Source organism: Centropristis striata, chromosome 23, assembly GCF_030273125.1.
Source record: "Centropristis striata isolate RG_2023a ecotype Rhode Island chromosome 23, C.striata_1.0, whole genome shotgun sequence".
NCBI classification, from domain to species: Eukaryota; Metazoa; Chordata; class Actinopteri; order Perciformes; family Serranidae; genus Centropristis; species Centropristis striata.
The window spans coordinates 19,419,921-19,435,348 of record NC_081539.1 but is presented as its reverse complement, the minus strand read 5'-3'; the positions used below and the strand labels follow the sequence as shown (position 1 = coordinate 19,435,348).

The 15,428-nt window shown below is 40.0% G+C and overlaps 2 protein-coding genes across 3 annotated transcripts; one reads left to right on the top strand and one right to left on the bottom strand.

The window, feature by feature from the left end:
• Positions 1-13,170, bottom strand: LOC131961718 (palmitoyltransferase ZDHHC20-B-like). 2 transcript variants are annotated; one of them, XM_059326573.1, is made up of 14 exons: positions 13,026-13,170; positions 10,395-10,421; positions 9,958-10,052; positions 9,450-9,570; positions 9,277-9,346; positions 9,086-9,118; positions 7,742-7,862; positions 7,163-7,198; positions 6,786-6,918; positions 4,905-5,031; positions 4,553-4,642; positions 4,314-4,426; positions 3,074-3,121; positions 1-2,890 (listed from the first exon to the last, which is right to left on the bottom strand). In XM_059326573.1, the coding sequence occupies exons 1-13, from the start codon at positions 13,141-13,143 to the stop codon at positions 3,078-3,080; spliced, it is 1,128 nt and encodes a 375-aa protein (XP_059182556.1). In that variant the 5' UTR covers positions 13,144-13,170; the 3' UTR covers positions 1-2,890; positions 3,074-3,077. The 2 variants fall into 2 exon arrangements, with proteins under 2 accessions (XP_059182556.1, XP_059182557.1); XM_059326574.1 differs by lacking the exon at positions 7,163-7,198 and having other exon boundaries at positions 13,026-13,167.
• Positions 13,171-13,811: 641 nt separating this feature from the next.
• On the top strand, positions 13,812-14,960 carry LOC131961719 (arylamine N-acetyltransferase 2-like). The gene has a single exon (XM_059326575.1). It carries the CDS (start codon positions 14,018-14,020, stop codon positions 14,879-14,881), a length of 864 nt encoding a protein of 287 aa, XP_059182558.1. The 5' UTR covers positions 13,812-14,017; the 3' UTR covers positions 14,882-14,960.
• Positions 14,961-15,428: the final 468 nt, after the last annotated feature.

The window sequence follows — 15,428 nt, the reverse complement described above, 5'->3', positions numbered from 1 at the left end:
TCCGTTTTCACAGCAGTTTTTATGGCTTCATTTATAAAGTTGAGACAGAGTAAAGCTAATTTAAAACATGACGCAATAATTGAAAAACCCCAATGTTTTGTTTGAACACCATAATCCCTGTTATCATGGTAAAACACTTTTTTACACAAGTTAGGCGCCATGCTTTTGAGCATTAGTCAGACGTTATGTATGTACACAGACGAGTAAAAATCTCATGGCTGCACAGAAGCATTTCTTCCAAGACGACAATATTACAAAAGAACACTCAATTAAGCATTACAAAATACACGCGCGCACTTTAGTCTCAAGGCCAAACAGCCCAGAGAGAGGATATAGGCAATTTGTAAAACAACAGGTCCAATGTTTCAGAATCAGTGGCCATAAGTGATGAGTGGAGCGAGCCAGGCTCATACACATGATGCAGAACATATATATTTTTGTCTTTTTTTATTTTTTAAACTAAGTGTGAGGTTTAGAAAAAAGATAAACATAACCTTGGCTTGAATCATGATCTCTGACAGTAATTTAATCTGCTGAATTGAGATCAAACCACAGTGTGATTCTGATACTTAGCCACCATGAGCATATTACATAACAAATGTCCTCCAATCACTGCAATTATAAATACACTTGGGCTCAAACATGTTTAGAAGAATAAAACGTAAACGTAAAGTACAGAGAGCAGGCTGTTTTTAACGCTCCATCATTTGATCGAATCCTCCCACTGTCCCGTCTACATTCAGCACAACTGTGACAAAAAAATTACCAAGAAACACACCGTACAACACCACTAACTCACTCTACACGATAGAAACAGCTGTAAACTTGTACATCACCAGAGTCGGGTGGGATCTAGTTAGTAGGAGGCTCTTCCAGCAACAGTCAGGGATGTGGTCAGATAGACACGAGCAATGACAGACATCAGGAATTTGCTGGGTCTTCTTCCAATGTGAATCGGAAAGTTGCATATAAATAACAAAATTCCTTAGAAAAGGACGTAACTCAAAATATTTGGTTATACTGACCAAATCGTCCATTCTTTAACAGGTATTCACATGTGCGTGAGTCATGAAATCCAATTAAAAGTCCTTCCTTTGCAGATTTTGTTAGTCGCTGTCACATCCCAGATGTTCAACACTGACACAAGACAGTTCACTGTTAGCTTCGACACAAGCTGAGGCTCCTTTAACAGTTCACGGTCACAACACTGAGCTGACTCTCAAGTACATACAGATTAGACAAAGGTGAGGAGAAGCTGTATTGGACACCTCTACTTCACATCACATTACACATACAGGGTTCAATTCACTTTCATTTTGAAATGAAATCTGGATGAGTTATTACAGCAAAGTAATGCATATTAATTGCATGTTATGAAAAAATATTTAATTCTGGAGAAGGCTGCACCTGCAAATTAGACTGAAAGTGAATTGAGCCCTGAGCCACGTATTGATAATAAACTCTCCATCTGAATGAGGGCAGATAACAGGAGCCGTGTCGCCACCTGCCGGCCAGCACTGGTATTGCAAGGACATCATGACCTGCTGCAGGCAGGGGGGACAGGCAAACGTTGTAGAAAATACTGCGCCACGACAACTGGTAAATTTGGTTATGATGACATTGGCCAGTGAGGTTAGAGATAAAGCTAGGATGTTGTAAACACTTCTGGTTCAGAGGTCAGAGCTCCTGACAGGTCAGCCCTTATTTGGCAAAGAGTGTTGGTGTCTTAGTAAAAGGCTGAAGCACTGAGCTGTAGAAAAACAGGCTGTAGACATTGCGGGCTAAGAATCACTGATCGGCATACTTACATATGACTCTAAAAGAACAGGTAGTGAAGGGCGCTGCACATTATTTGAAATGCATCTCCCAGGTCATTTATAAGCAGCATGGTTTAACACAAGTTGGCCACACAACACATTAAGCTGATTCTTTTAGCTTTAAAAAAAAACAACTGCCACTTCAACTGTTACACACATTCACACACAAACAATACGCCATGAATCACATCCAACATCCATTACAACTGGGATGCTTTTTTGGACATGTTTTAAAAAAAAAAAAAAAAAAAGCAGCACGTTGTTTTGATGGACATTGATAATCTACAAAGTGCAAATGTGCCACCTTGTGCTCTGATATCCAAAACGCCACCCAAAACCCAGCTACAGTCTTCCCTGTGGTGCACCGGTTCAGTCCACTGGACTGTGCAGTAGAGTCCTCTGTAAGATAGTCCAGGTTTTGGTGGGAAACATCCATCTCAAAAAAGTTGCAGACCACAGAAGCACTCCGACAGCATGAGTTAAAAATAAAAAAAGACCAAAAAAAACTGTCACACAGGTAAAGTGATCCATCTTCTCAGGGATGTACTGCCTTTCTAAAAACACGAGAGAAAAATGTTCAAAACAAACACACTGCTCCAGCTTGTCCCCCACTCGTCACTGCAGCTTTGTGCCTTTAAATGAGTCCCGGTGCGCCCAGGAAGCTTTTGGCACCAAAAAGTTTTCTCATTAAAAACACAAAAAGTAGCTCATATTCCTTCCAGATTCTCGAATTTTCATCATCAATAAATGCTCCACTTGTGAGAAAACAAAACAAAACAAAACACAAGGATATATGTATACGTTTGAATGTGTGTGTGTTAGTATGTGTGTGTATGAGAGGGAACAAGCTTGTATCACATGTCCTCTGGGGGTAGGTGTGAGATTTGCTCATGACACCGCATGCGAAAATGCCAATGCCATAGATGCATTACAGTGCTGTGAAGGGTGAAAGAAATGCATTTACTCTGAATGGCTCTGTGGGGATGGGGCTGCGCTGGGAGACTGTTGCCATGGTGACAAACTAAACTGTTGCGTTGCTTAAGGCATCGTATTAGATGACTGAGGAGTTTCTCCTGTGGCAGAGAAGAAAAGAAAAGAAACAAAACAAAGATGATGAGATACATTTCTGTTGATTACACTCACAATTTGCATAATTGTACAATGCAACGCTTCCATGTGAGGAAACTGACATTTCCACACAACAACAAAAAACACAGAACTGTACCCAAAACTACAGTCGGACTGGACTCGTTTACCTTGTTAGGACTCGCTCTCCATGGAGATTGTAATGGTTTCACTTTCAGCTGTGAAATCAAACAGAAAATGTGTTAAGGTGACAGATAACAGACAGTGGCTGCAATTGAATAGACTTCTTTTGCTGAGGAAAGATCCTAACCGAGTTAATTAAGCATCCAAGGTCACTTTCACATATAAAATCTGGTGGACTTCAGTGGTGAAGTTGCAACATTATGTTTTAAATGTCCCGATCTGACCCGCATGAGGAGAAGAAAAATAACAAAGAGATAACACGCAGCACGCTGTGTACGGACGTAAACATGATGGCTACTAAAGTCAGAGTTTACGGTGGAAGCCTGCAAAGTTATGAGCAGATGAGAATGATAGGAAGGAGAAAGAGAGCGACAATGGGTTTTTGTGGAGCAATGGCTGCTATGTCTGTACAGAGGTGTGTGTGGATGAGGAGTGATGTAATCGTCATAATAGATCATGTAATCACCGCGTACAAGTGACTTTCCCGCCAGTACAGAATTAGGACGATTGTCACTGAAAACAGTCGCATGAATTGTGACATGTCTGATCAGACTGAGCCCGCACTGGAAAACATTACACCTGTATCCAATTTAGGACCACATATGACCCACATATGGTGCAGGTCTCATTTGCTCACACCGTTTTGAAAAACATCAGATCGGAGTCACATAAAATTAACAAAAAGATTTTGACCACGTAGCCTTGTTAAGAGCAGGTCAGACTCTCTAAATGCAGACAGTGGACCATCCTTTAGGAAAGAGTCTCACCACGAACCGCAATTGGCTGCAACATTTAAAGCACCAGGCCATTCATATCTCATATATTTAACAATTATTTTCATACAATCACACTAATTGGGATTTATTATATTATGAGCGTGGGCAATTATTCTGAATGTATAGCCATTTGGATCACTTTTGTGACTGGTAGCCTGTATTCCTTCTTAATTTAAATCCCAACCATGGTAAGGAGTAATATTTTTCCTTTATCCACATTTATATAGCTTGCATTGGAACTTTTGGTTGTCCATCTGCAGAACATTGTAGTTTGACACATATCAATATCATCTGTGTAGCCCAGTGTAAATTTTGTTGGATTATCTTATTGCTGCGGTCATTTTGAATTCTCCTTCACATCTTTCTTTGACCGAATAAAGTTTTCCATCAAAGTCAAGGAAAAGTGGTCAGGAAGGGGCTGCGGCCTGTGAGTGCATTCTGTCTGGCTCACCTGATTTGAGGGTGTTATTAGCCTGATGGTCTCCAATGTTGTTGGCGTGCTGGTCGTTGCTCAGGAGGCGGTTCTCTGACTCACTGACGGGGCTCGCAGGGACATCAGCAGCACTGGAAACATGCCCAACAAATAAAAAAGCAAAATGAACTGTGAATCCGCAACCCTTTCAAGACCATAAATCCTTTTCAGAGTCTCGTGTCAAATAATAAACATTTTATTACACCAAGATGAATCACCTTTTATTGGGCTCAGGCTGCAGGGTCACTGTGGCCTGCTCCACATCAGCGTTGACCAGCCGTGTTGGGAACGTCAGACCATCTCCCTGACTGTGGTGAACAAAAAGGACAGGAGAAAGTCAAGATTAGCTGCAATCAGCCCGCAGGGCAGCAAACTGCAGTTGGGTTGGATTTCCTCTGGAACTCCAACAAAGGGAAGCTGATATTTTAAAAAGAGGAGATTGACTGTTTTCAACGCTTTCTTGAGCACGAAAACATCTGTGAAATACTGTGCTGTAAATTCAACCACAGAATCAATATGAAGCTTGAAAGAACAGCCTCTGTATCTTCTGGGATCATTTGTCTCCTTTACCTGGTGAAGACGGGCAGCAGCCAGTACTTCTTCTGGTCTCCAAAGACCTGAGCAATGTTCTTGCGAAAACCCAGAGAGAAGCCATTCTTATCAGAGCCTGTCCTGAAGACTGGAGCTCTGAACGCCTCTGCAGAGAGGGAGCAACAATGTCACTTGAGAGATGGAAAAAATGAATGGAATGAAGACAAGAATCTATGTTTTTGTGTGCAACAAGTAGTCATTTAATCTGGAAGCTAATTCTCAACACAGGGGCTGCTTGATTATTGCAAAAATCACAAGCTCTGTTCAACAGTGGGGTTTCTTAAACTTTAAATACTTAAAAAATGTTTTTAAACATAAGCAATAATGAAATAAAATGTTAATCAGTTTTAAAACATTAAATGTATTGTCTTTGTACATTTTTCAATTGAATATATGGCATAAATGATTAGTAATTATAAGTACCTATTGATTTTAATATAATTTGTATAATTTTTTCTTACTTTTATTCATACTGTTTTGTGTTATGATTTTTACTTACTTTCTCTATAAAGCACTTTGAATTGCATTTGTGTATAAAATGTGCCATACAAATAAAGCTGCCTTGGCTTGCCTAGTGAATTATAAAAATCTGTTTTATTAATGTTTAAGACAACGTCCACATTTATTTGGAATTGAGGTTAATAATCTGGATTTATCTATACAATATAAAAGTAATAAATAAATATAAATTAGAGCAACATAAAAAATATCAAATATGTTGTTACGTAATCGCACTTCCACAAACTACAAAACATTCAGAATAATAATAAAAAAGGAAAAAATATGTTAGAAAAGAAAAATTGGTCCCTTAGAGTTTGGGCTCTCAGGGATGGTCGGAAGCTGTGTGGGGTGTGCTGGATTTATAACACAAGACAAAATGTGAGCTCCATCCAGATTATCTTACTGGGGATTTCCACCGGGTGCGTTACAGCCGCGGAATGGCTCCACCGCGGTTTTGCTGCGTCTTCTGCCCAGCGTCAATTCACACCGGGCGCGTTACAGCCGCTGGACGGCAGCATAGCGAGCCAGCCGTATACACGCGAGATAACGAGAACACGTGATAATCCTGACCATACTGGGGACCGCGAGATCCCGTGATAAACTCTTATTTATACCTATTTATATACAGTCTATGATGTATACAGTCTATGGATAAACTGTGTGTATAAAGTAAACAACAACAACAACCAACAGCTTACTTTGCTTCTCTGATGTGAAAGACCTGTTGATCTGACCATCTATCCTTATAAAAACAATGTTATGTCATAAATGATTGTATGATGTTCCACTTCAACAATCAGTCTCTTGTTGTCCGTGTCACCGATCCTCTGAGATCCTTTGATTGATTGATTGCTGATCTGGTGCCCCGGTCATAACATAATGTTGATGTGAAGTAGTTTTAGGCTGCATGGACTGCGTATTGTGTTTTATTTTGAAAGGGGGCGGAAGTGTTTTACGTTGATTCTGAGTCGGACTTCCTGTCTGGTGTGATCTGCTCTGTTGAGATTTACGCGGTTTAGCAGCGGCTCCCGGAGAAAATAGAAGTCCTACCTAATGCTCGCGGAGAGCCGCGGCTGAGATGTTGCTGTAACGTTCTGCAGCGTGCCCGGTGGAAATACTCTCATTGATTAGAGTGTTACCTATTTGCAACGGTGACCGCGGCACTGCCGTTCCGCGGCTGTAACACGCCCGGTGGAAATCAGGCTTTAGTTTTATAATCGTTGGAAGCCAAAATAAAACCTAATAATGGCCCCGGCCATACTGCAACATTATTGATATACTCCTAAAAATGTGTAATAGTTGTGTTTTTGAACTGGTTAAATGACAGAAAAACCTGATGTGTGTGTGTGTGTTGGTTACCTATAGTGGACCTGTTCTTCCCTACAAGCCACAGGTGGTAGCTGAAGAGGGACAGAATACTGATGCAGAACATGGCCGCCACAAAAAAGAGAAACAAGACATGGAATTTGGCGTGAGTGTCTGGCAGCTCATTCTGGGGGTAGAGACGGGAGAAAAGGAGAGCGAGAGAGGAATCAGTAACATATTCACATTAAGGACATTTATGGAGAGAAAGTAAGAAGAGAGAGGGAGAAAGTCAAAAAGAAAAAGAAAGAGTAATAGAGAGCTATGAATGGTGACGTGTGAACCACGTTACTGCATGCACATCACGATAAAAAACCATGGCATCGATGGAGAGGCACTGCAACACTAAAGGCTTTGGAGGACAGCTGGGTTACCTTTGGGCAGTTCTCTGCCGATTTCCTCCGGCAAAGCTTTAGTACAAACAGAAACAAGACTGGTTAGCAACACCAGGAGAGAACAGGTGGGAGGGGAGGAAGCTCTTAGAAATCAGCAGGCCAATACAAGTCAAGGGCAAGTTGGGTGAAAGGGGGAAAAAATGAAAGAGAGTGGGTGGGTGAATGCATAAAGTGTGCCCAGAATAAGGAGAACAAAGGGATGAAAGGAGGAAGAGATGAGAGGAAACAGAAGTAGAGGAGCTAGAAAAAAAAAAGGCAAAAAGAGGAGGTGTTTGCGACCGCATGAGTGGTGTGACCGATGGTTCCGATAGTGGAGAGGGCGACAGAAAAGAGAGAGATCAGAGAACAATGAGCCAGTGTGCGAGAACTGGGGATAACAGAAGGGGAAACAGAGAGGGGTCGGAGGGGTGAGAGAGGACAGAGAAAAAACAGAGGAGCGGTACAGCTCAGCACCATGCACAACCAACCCAGAGGATGCTCTTCCAGAGATCCACATGCAACCCAGGCTGCATCCTGTGGAGCATCACACACATCCACACTCTGCACATCATTACTCACTGTCCAGAACTTTATGAAATACTGCAGCACGGTGGCTGCAATGAACAAACAGTACACCAGCGAGTAAGCCAGGAAGAGGATGAAGAACTTGTAGTTGGAGAATCCGACACAGTTGTTCACCCTGGAGACACGCAAACACAGAAAGGTCAGCTTTGACCTCACAAATCTTATCAAGGAGACAAACAAAGAACAGTTTTTAAAGGAGCGGCAAACCATAGAAATCTTATCAACTTGAACTTTTAAAAAAAAGGGTGGTGGCTGTGTGGTTACACCAAGCCAAGAATTTGCTTTTGTTGGTACAAACCAGAGTAGAAAGTGGCCTTCTTGAATTGAGTTAATCAAGGCAAGCGAACAAGATCTATGTAGATAATTAAGTCGTTTTTAACAGTTTTGGGAATGTGTCATGCTGCAAGATGAGATATTATTCCCTAATAGTGGCATTAAAATAGTCTTTGTGTTCTTGTGTCGAAGTGGCTAATGGGGACAACGGTTTGGAAGTATTGAGCAAGAGCACTGTAACTGGCAGCCAAGAAATTACTGCAATTGTCCTGCCAATGTACATCCACTAAAAAGGGCTTTTTCTGCCACTGACAAGCTCAGATTGTAATTATAAGTGTCTGATAACATTATAGAAAACTCCTCCTGCTATTTTAACCTCTGGCTTGGTCCAATCTATTTGTTATTGTGAAGAAAGAGACTTCTGCTTGAGCAAGAAGTCTTGGTTAGACACAATAACAAACAGAACGGATCAAGCAAAAAACCCAAAAACTTTGATTTCTCTGTAGGATCCTTTCCATAATGTTAAAATCACAACCTGAGCCTGTCAGTCGCAAACACAAACAGCTTTCGTGGACCTAAATTAAAGGAATTGCCCAGAAGGATTACATTGCAGCCTGTTTCATGGCCACCAGCTGCACCGCTCTCGCTCAATACTGGACCAGTTTCAAAAACTGTTTATCCAAGTAGCCAGTTAAACACAAAACAAAGGGAAAATAGGGTCATGGTTGGAAATACCAAAATTCCCTTTTAACTATTAGGTCTTCAAAGCAGAACAAATGAAAATAGGTGAATGAGCATCAGATCAGAGAGCAGTTTATTTGTGGTTGACCATGTTAACGTGTATGAGGAACTACTAGTGATCAGACCTATATCATGCTGCTAAAACAACTCAATAACACTTGTTATATGTTCAGTTTTGACATCTTAAAAAATACAAAAAAAATTTAACTAAGGGGATAAACATTCAACAGCTTGATGTGCCAAATATACTTGGCATTAAGTGTGAACCATCATTTCTTTACTATGTGAAATTCATATGTACAGTGTTTCTCAGGTCTTACATACCAGGGACAATGGTGGTCCATCTTCAGCACACACCTGCCACACACAGCAAGACAACAGAAAAAGGAGAGGACAGACATCGAAAAAAGATGAAAATATATCAACATAAAAATGTTGACAGAGAAGTCGAAGGAAAAAAAAATTTGGTTGACTCAAGGGGAAGTCTGACAGCTCAGCAAATATGTTTTTCTTACATGTCACACGCGGAGCAGTGATGACAGCGGTCTGGCTTGATCACTTGACAGCGGTCACAGTAACGGATTGCTGCATCATGTCAACACAACAAGACCTTGTTATTGAACAGCTCCAACACAGAGACGTAAACAGACTCAGAAACACACACACACACACACACACACTGACGTACCTCCAGCTCCTGTGCGGGTGTACAGAGGCAGACTGGTGGCGGCTCTCCATAGGATCTCTTGCTGGGACTCTGGCCTCTCTTCCTTCTCATAGCGCTCCTTCTCAGCCTTGGGCAGGCAGAACTGAAGTGGAAAAAACAGATTTTTTTTTAATGTCAGCATGGGATTACATACATGTAGACAAAACAGGGCTTGTTTTGTTATTAAACTTTCTATTTGAAGAAAAACAAAACAGCACATACATGTTGCTCTACATCTTGTAAACATATCAAGTCTTTTCATCAAAACATAAAAAGAAAGAAAATGGTTTAAAAAAAAAAAAAAAAAAAATTAAAGAGAAGAAAAAAAAATATATAAATCAAAATCAATAACACATCCTTGCAAATGCATTTACACTCTATCACAATACTCCTATAAAATCATACTTATACCTAAATTGATAGGCAACTTGAAAATCAGAAAAAAATAAAATAAAGATGATAGAGCAGGGCTTTTTATGGGTTATTGTACCTCTTTTGAGGGGTTGGCAGGCTGGGTGAAGATGGTCTTCCAGTAAGACCATACAAACATGATGAAGGAGAGGTGGAAGAAGATCAGGTAGACGACTGGAGGGAAACATTCAGAAAAAAGTCAGGACAAACCGCGTACAGCCTCAGAGACACTGAACACAAGAATTGCCATTACAAGGTTGATATAAGGAAGTGCTGCTGTCACTTGGGATATGTGGAAACACTGTACATCTACATATTAAATTAATGAGAGAGGAAGGAGGAGCTGCTCCGCTTCCAGCAGTCCAACCTCAGCACTTTGAGGGAGCATGTTTCTGTGCCAGCTCTTTTTTTTTTTTGCCAAGTGTACAGAGCACATTTCACCGGACCTGAGATGTTATCTCAAAGAGCATTGTGTGGCTCAATTCATAATGTTTTTTTAACATTTTAAACACTTACTCTGCTCTCCTATACTGGGTATGGTGACTGTAAGAGAAAAAACAGAGAAAACAAAAAAATCAGATATGAAGTTCAGACAAAATCACACAAATCAGTGAGTAAGTAATGCACATTCAATACATTCTCTTTTTACTTAACTTGGGTGTCAGGAGCCTTTATGGGGTCGCAAAAGAAATTCAAAGGTTACAATATCTTTAAAGTGGTAAAAAAAAAAAGAACATTATTCTGGTATAGAAAATCCTGCTTGAATTTTTACATCTTTTCTCTTGGTGACAAACATTTGATCCACAGTTTAACTTTCAGTGGCTGTTCTGAAGCTTTCAGCCATATCAAACAACCTTTGTCCCCAGTTGTTCTTTAATTTCTATTGATCTAAACTATTTATCTTTAACTTAATTTCCTCAATTACTGTTTCCTGGGTCATGAATGAACTTTCAGTTTCAAGTTCTGGGTAAATATGGGAGAGAAAGTCCCTAAAGTAAGAAAAAAAATTGAATTTTAACATCAGAAATGGACACACCCAATCTGATCTGCTGACTAACTCTCACTATCGACTTCTTTTGTCGGATGTTTTTTTTGTTTTCCTTAAAAAAAAGCTAACACTCTATACTTGCACTAGCCACGTAAAAAAACCTTGAGATGAAACAATCTGATAAAAATGTTCATCTCTTTCAGGCACACAATGGCCATAAAATATTTAAGTTGGGTATAAAACCAAAATATTGACATATTTTAAGGAGTACCAAGTCAAGAAAAAGTTGAAAACCACTAATCTAGTATTTCCTGACACCAAATCTGTCTGTTTGTGTTTTGAGGTGCACTTTTTTCACATCACAAAGACATGAGAGTTCATAGGCTGCCCCCTTTTAAGAGATAAATCAGCTAATATTTCTTTAATTGTTGTTTTTAATGCTCTTCTCTGGCTGATTGAGATTAGAGCTGCAATGATTAGTTGATCTACGGGAAATGTGGAATCCAATTATTGATTATGATTATAACTTATGTAATTTTTTTTTCATAAAATAGCAGAAAATGCTGTTTTCAGCCTCCCGCATATGAAGATTTCCTCCCTTTTTCTGTTATATATCAAAATAAAAATGGAATATTGTTGGGTTTTGACCTGACAAAACAAGACATTTAAAGACTTAGCCTTTGACTTTAAGAAACTGAGGGACATTTTTCACTTTTTCCTGAGATTTTAGAGACAGATTAATCGAGAAAATAATCAGCAAATTACTTGAAAACGAAAACAGTCAGTGGTTGCAGCACCTAAATGTGTTTTTTCCAAGAAAATTATAAGCAACGCATGATCTAAAGTGGTGCATTTGCATGATTCTTAGTGAAAAAGTTTTACAGATTTGTAAATCAACTAATCAATTAGTCGACAAAACAAAATCAGTGTTAGTTGAAGATTTTTTTTAGTGGACAGCTCTTGAGAGTAGGTTACGTCTACATAAAATTAGACCCTGAGACCAAATCCTATCCAGTATGCTCAAGACAGGGCCGGTTCTAGGCAGTGAAGGGGGCATCATATGTACACATCATGCTTCAGCTAGGGGTGGGTGATAAATACCAGAGTAACAAATTACCAGAGTAACTAAATACCAGAGTAACTAGTTTTTTTTTTTTTTTTTTTTTTTACAAAATCGACATACTATAGTATGACCTTTTTTTAAATTTTTGGGATATCACATAATCTGGTGTTTTTCTGACATTGTTTGACATAATACTATAACAGTGTATCAACAGAGTATTATTAGTCCATTTTAGCCTTCTTAGTCATTTTTGACAAAAATCAACATACAACAATCAACGTATGACTTTTTTGGACATCCCTTAATATGATGTTTCCCCCATTTTTTTGACAGAAAGGGACATGGTAGGCCTATAGTACGACATTTGTATCTTCCATTTTTGGACATCTCAAAATCTGGTGTTTTTCTGTCTTTTTTTAACGGAGTGAGTGAGTAGTTACCTTGGTACTTAGTTACTTTGGTAAGAAACCTTGTGTCTTTTTTTCCAAGGCATTTGTTTGAGGGGGCGCTGCCCCCTCTTGCCCCTGCGTATAGCCGGCCACAGCTCAAGGTATGAAAAAGTTTGGGAACTTAAATGCACAAGGCGCAATCATTGACAGTTAAAACAAAGCAAATTAATTGTTTTCCTCTGTTCATAAAAAATGTTCTAACATTTTCTCTCATCCTAACACAAAATCGCTCAGAGCCAAATCAACACAAGCTAATTACTGGTAGTCTAGTTAGAGGGAAAGTAAGCATCTGGTCAGCCAGCCAAATAGCGTTTAGTTGGCGTTTTAATTCTCCATCCAGACTCCATTCAGCTCGACACAAAACAACAGAAACGAGGCGGGCAGCAGTATTAACATCACGGTGAAAGTTTTACTGCGACCAAAACACAATCCCCATTAAAATAACATTAAAATAAGGCAACCTAAAGCGATGGCAGCTGACAGATAATTAGCTGTATCTAGATTTGGACAGCCTTGCCAACACCATTGTTGAGCTGCAGTCCATTTACTTCCTGCTGGCCAGCAGCAGCAGCAGCTGTATGTTTATGGAAACAGTGAAAACACCAGCGGTTTAAAGCCTTTCAAACGGCGGCAGGACGGATACTTACATATACAAAGCTCCACCACGTAAGCATAATACGACCAGCAGACGACCAGGGCGATAAAAATCACAGGTATCCATGCTAAACCCCGTTGACAGCATCTCAGTACGTGTGTGGGCGCCATCTTTCTCCCTCTACTGGGGAAAGGGAGTGTCCATGTGTGACGTCATTTGAGCAAAATGAGACTGGAGGTGGTCTGATGATATTTTGGGGGGAATTAATTAAAAATATTTGCTGTAATAAATAATATAAAACGTAGCCTCACAATACACGCATACTTAAAATACAGTTTTAATAAAAGAAAATAATGTTTTCAAAGTCCAAAAAATTACCCCGCAATAAAAAGAATAACGCACAATTACGTGTGAAAATGGTTATAATTTATTTTCTAAAATGGTTTTAAATGGCTGTATTTTACAGTATTCTTACTTTTATTGTAGTTGATATTCTTTATTATCCTTCAATAACACTGCCCTTCATAAATGTATTGTATTTCCGTTTATATAATTTAATTTCATTGCGCCTTTTAACACTTTCTAACATTTTTTAATGGGAAAAGGGATCTTTTGATTAACAAAGTATTGACAAAATGGTATGAAAAAAAGTTGTGATAAATAATAAAAAATAAAATAGAAATGTATCTTTTTCACAACTTATTTTTTAATTCTAAAATAATAATAATTAAAACAAAAACAATGAACCGTGTAGTTGTCGAAATAACAAGCTTTTATGGGTGCTGTACCCACATAAAGCATATTCTATTATTTTATGAAGCAAGAGCTAATTTCAGGGCGGTCTAACTTTATGCCTGCCCTCAAAAGTAACCCAACACCAGGAAGAAGGAAGGGAACACAACAATCATGGTCTAAAGTCTAAAGTACTAAAGTCTCCTTCCTTTATTGCTTGAATCGGCTATTAGTCCCAGAGACTGTAATTCACCAGGACGTGGAGGCGAGGAGCGAAAGTTTCCCGGAACCCATTAAACAATATAAAGAAAAATGTCTAAAGCTGAGATGGACGTGGAGACTTATTTGTCTCGCATCGGGTTTGCTGGCCCCGCTGAGCCCAGCCTGCAGCTGCTGCGGTCGGTCCACACCTGTCACCTGCTGTCGGTGCCGTTTGAAAACCTCACGGTGCACAGCGGCGGAAGAGTCCGGCTTGAACTTCCTCTTCTGTACGACAAGATAGTGAAGCAACGCCGAGGCGGTTTCTGCTATGAGAATAACAGTCTCTTCTCGTGGCTGCTGTCCAAACTGGGCTTCCAGGTGACTCTGCTCTCCGGCCAGGTGAGGGGCGTGATCACGGGTCGCTACGGGCCACCTTTTGACCACTTGATCCTCATGGTGAGTCTTGATGGACAGCGATGGCTTTGCGACGTCGGATTCGGTGCGCCGGGATTCAGCGTCCCCCTTTCCCTGGAGACCAGCGGGCCCCAGGAGCAGGACCACCGAGTGTACCGGATCAGGAATGACATGGGGATGCACTTTCTGGAGTGGCAGGGTGATGAGAACAGAGGGGCAGATGTAGACTGGATTGAGATCTACAAGTTCACCCTTGAACCTCGGTGTCTGGAGAACTTTGTTGAGATGTGTCAGTACCACCAGAGCTCCCCCTGCTCCATCTTTTTCTGCAAGTCCCTCTGCACCGTATTAAAACCAGGTGGAAGGCTCACCTACATGGGCCACAGACTGACCAGCACCACATTCCCAACAAAGGGGACAGGGGGAGTGCTGGAAACCACAACCAGAGATCTTAAAGACGAGGAGATACCTGATGTTCTAGCAGAGAACTTTGGAGTTGTATTAAACTCTACACTCATACCAAAGGATGAGACAATCACACTGCCACCAGTCATGTACTGACCATACTTCCACAGGTTTAGGGAAGACTTGGGAGCCTCCCCCAAGAAAAGCTTAGTTATTAAAAAAATCTGCAATTTCACATCATTCTAGATCTCCATTATTATATATGTGCATAAAAAGTTGGAAAAGCAACTGTAGAGCTGATTAACAGGATCAAGAAAGCTAAAACAAAATGTGCTAAAGAAATCCACTTGGGACCATCTACAGCCTAGTTTTGATGCTCTCCATATTGATTTTACATTCATTTAGCTTACATGGTGCTTAAAATGGAAGAAAAAATCCTGACCTCCATAAGGCAAAATTATGTGAAGGCTGTATCTTCTCATTTTTATTAAAAACTTTCTCATAATTATTTATCTTGAAATGACTTATTTCAATCAGACAATCAAAATTGTGAAATGTATATGACCCAGAATTTAAAAATAATAAACATTCCAAAAACATACAAACTCATTTTAAGATACTGAGTAATTATTTACAGGATCCCTTTCAAAAAAATTATTCTCCAAATTCACAATTCGATTAGACTCCTACACCCCCCCCCCCC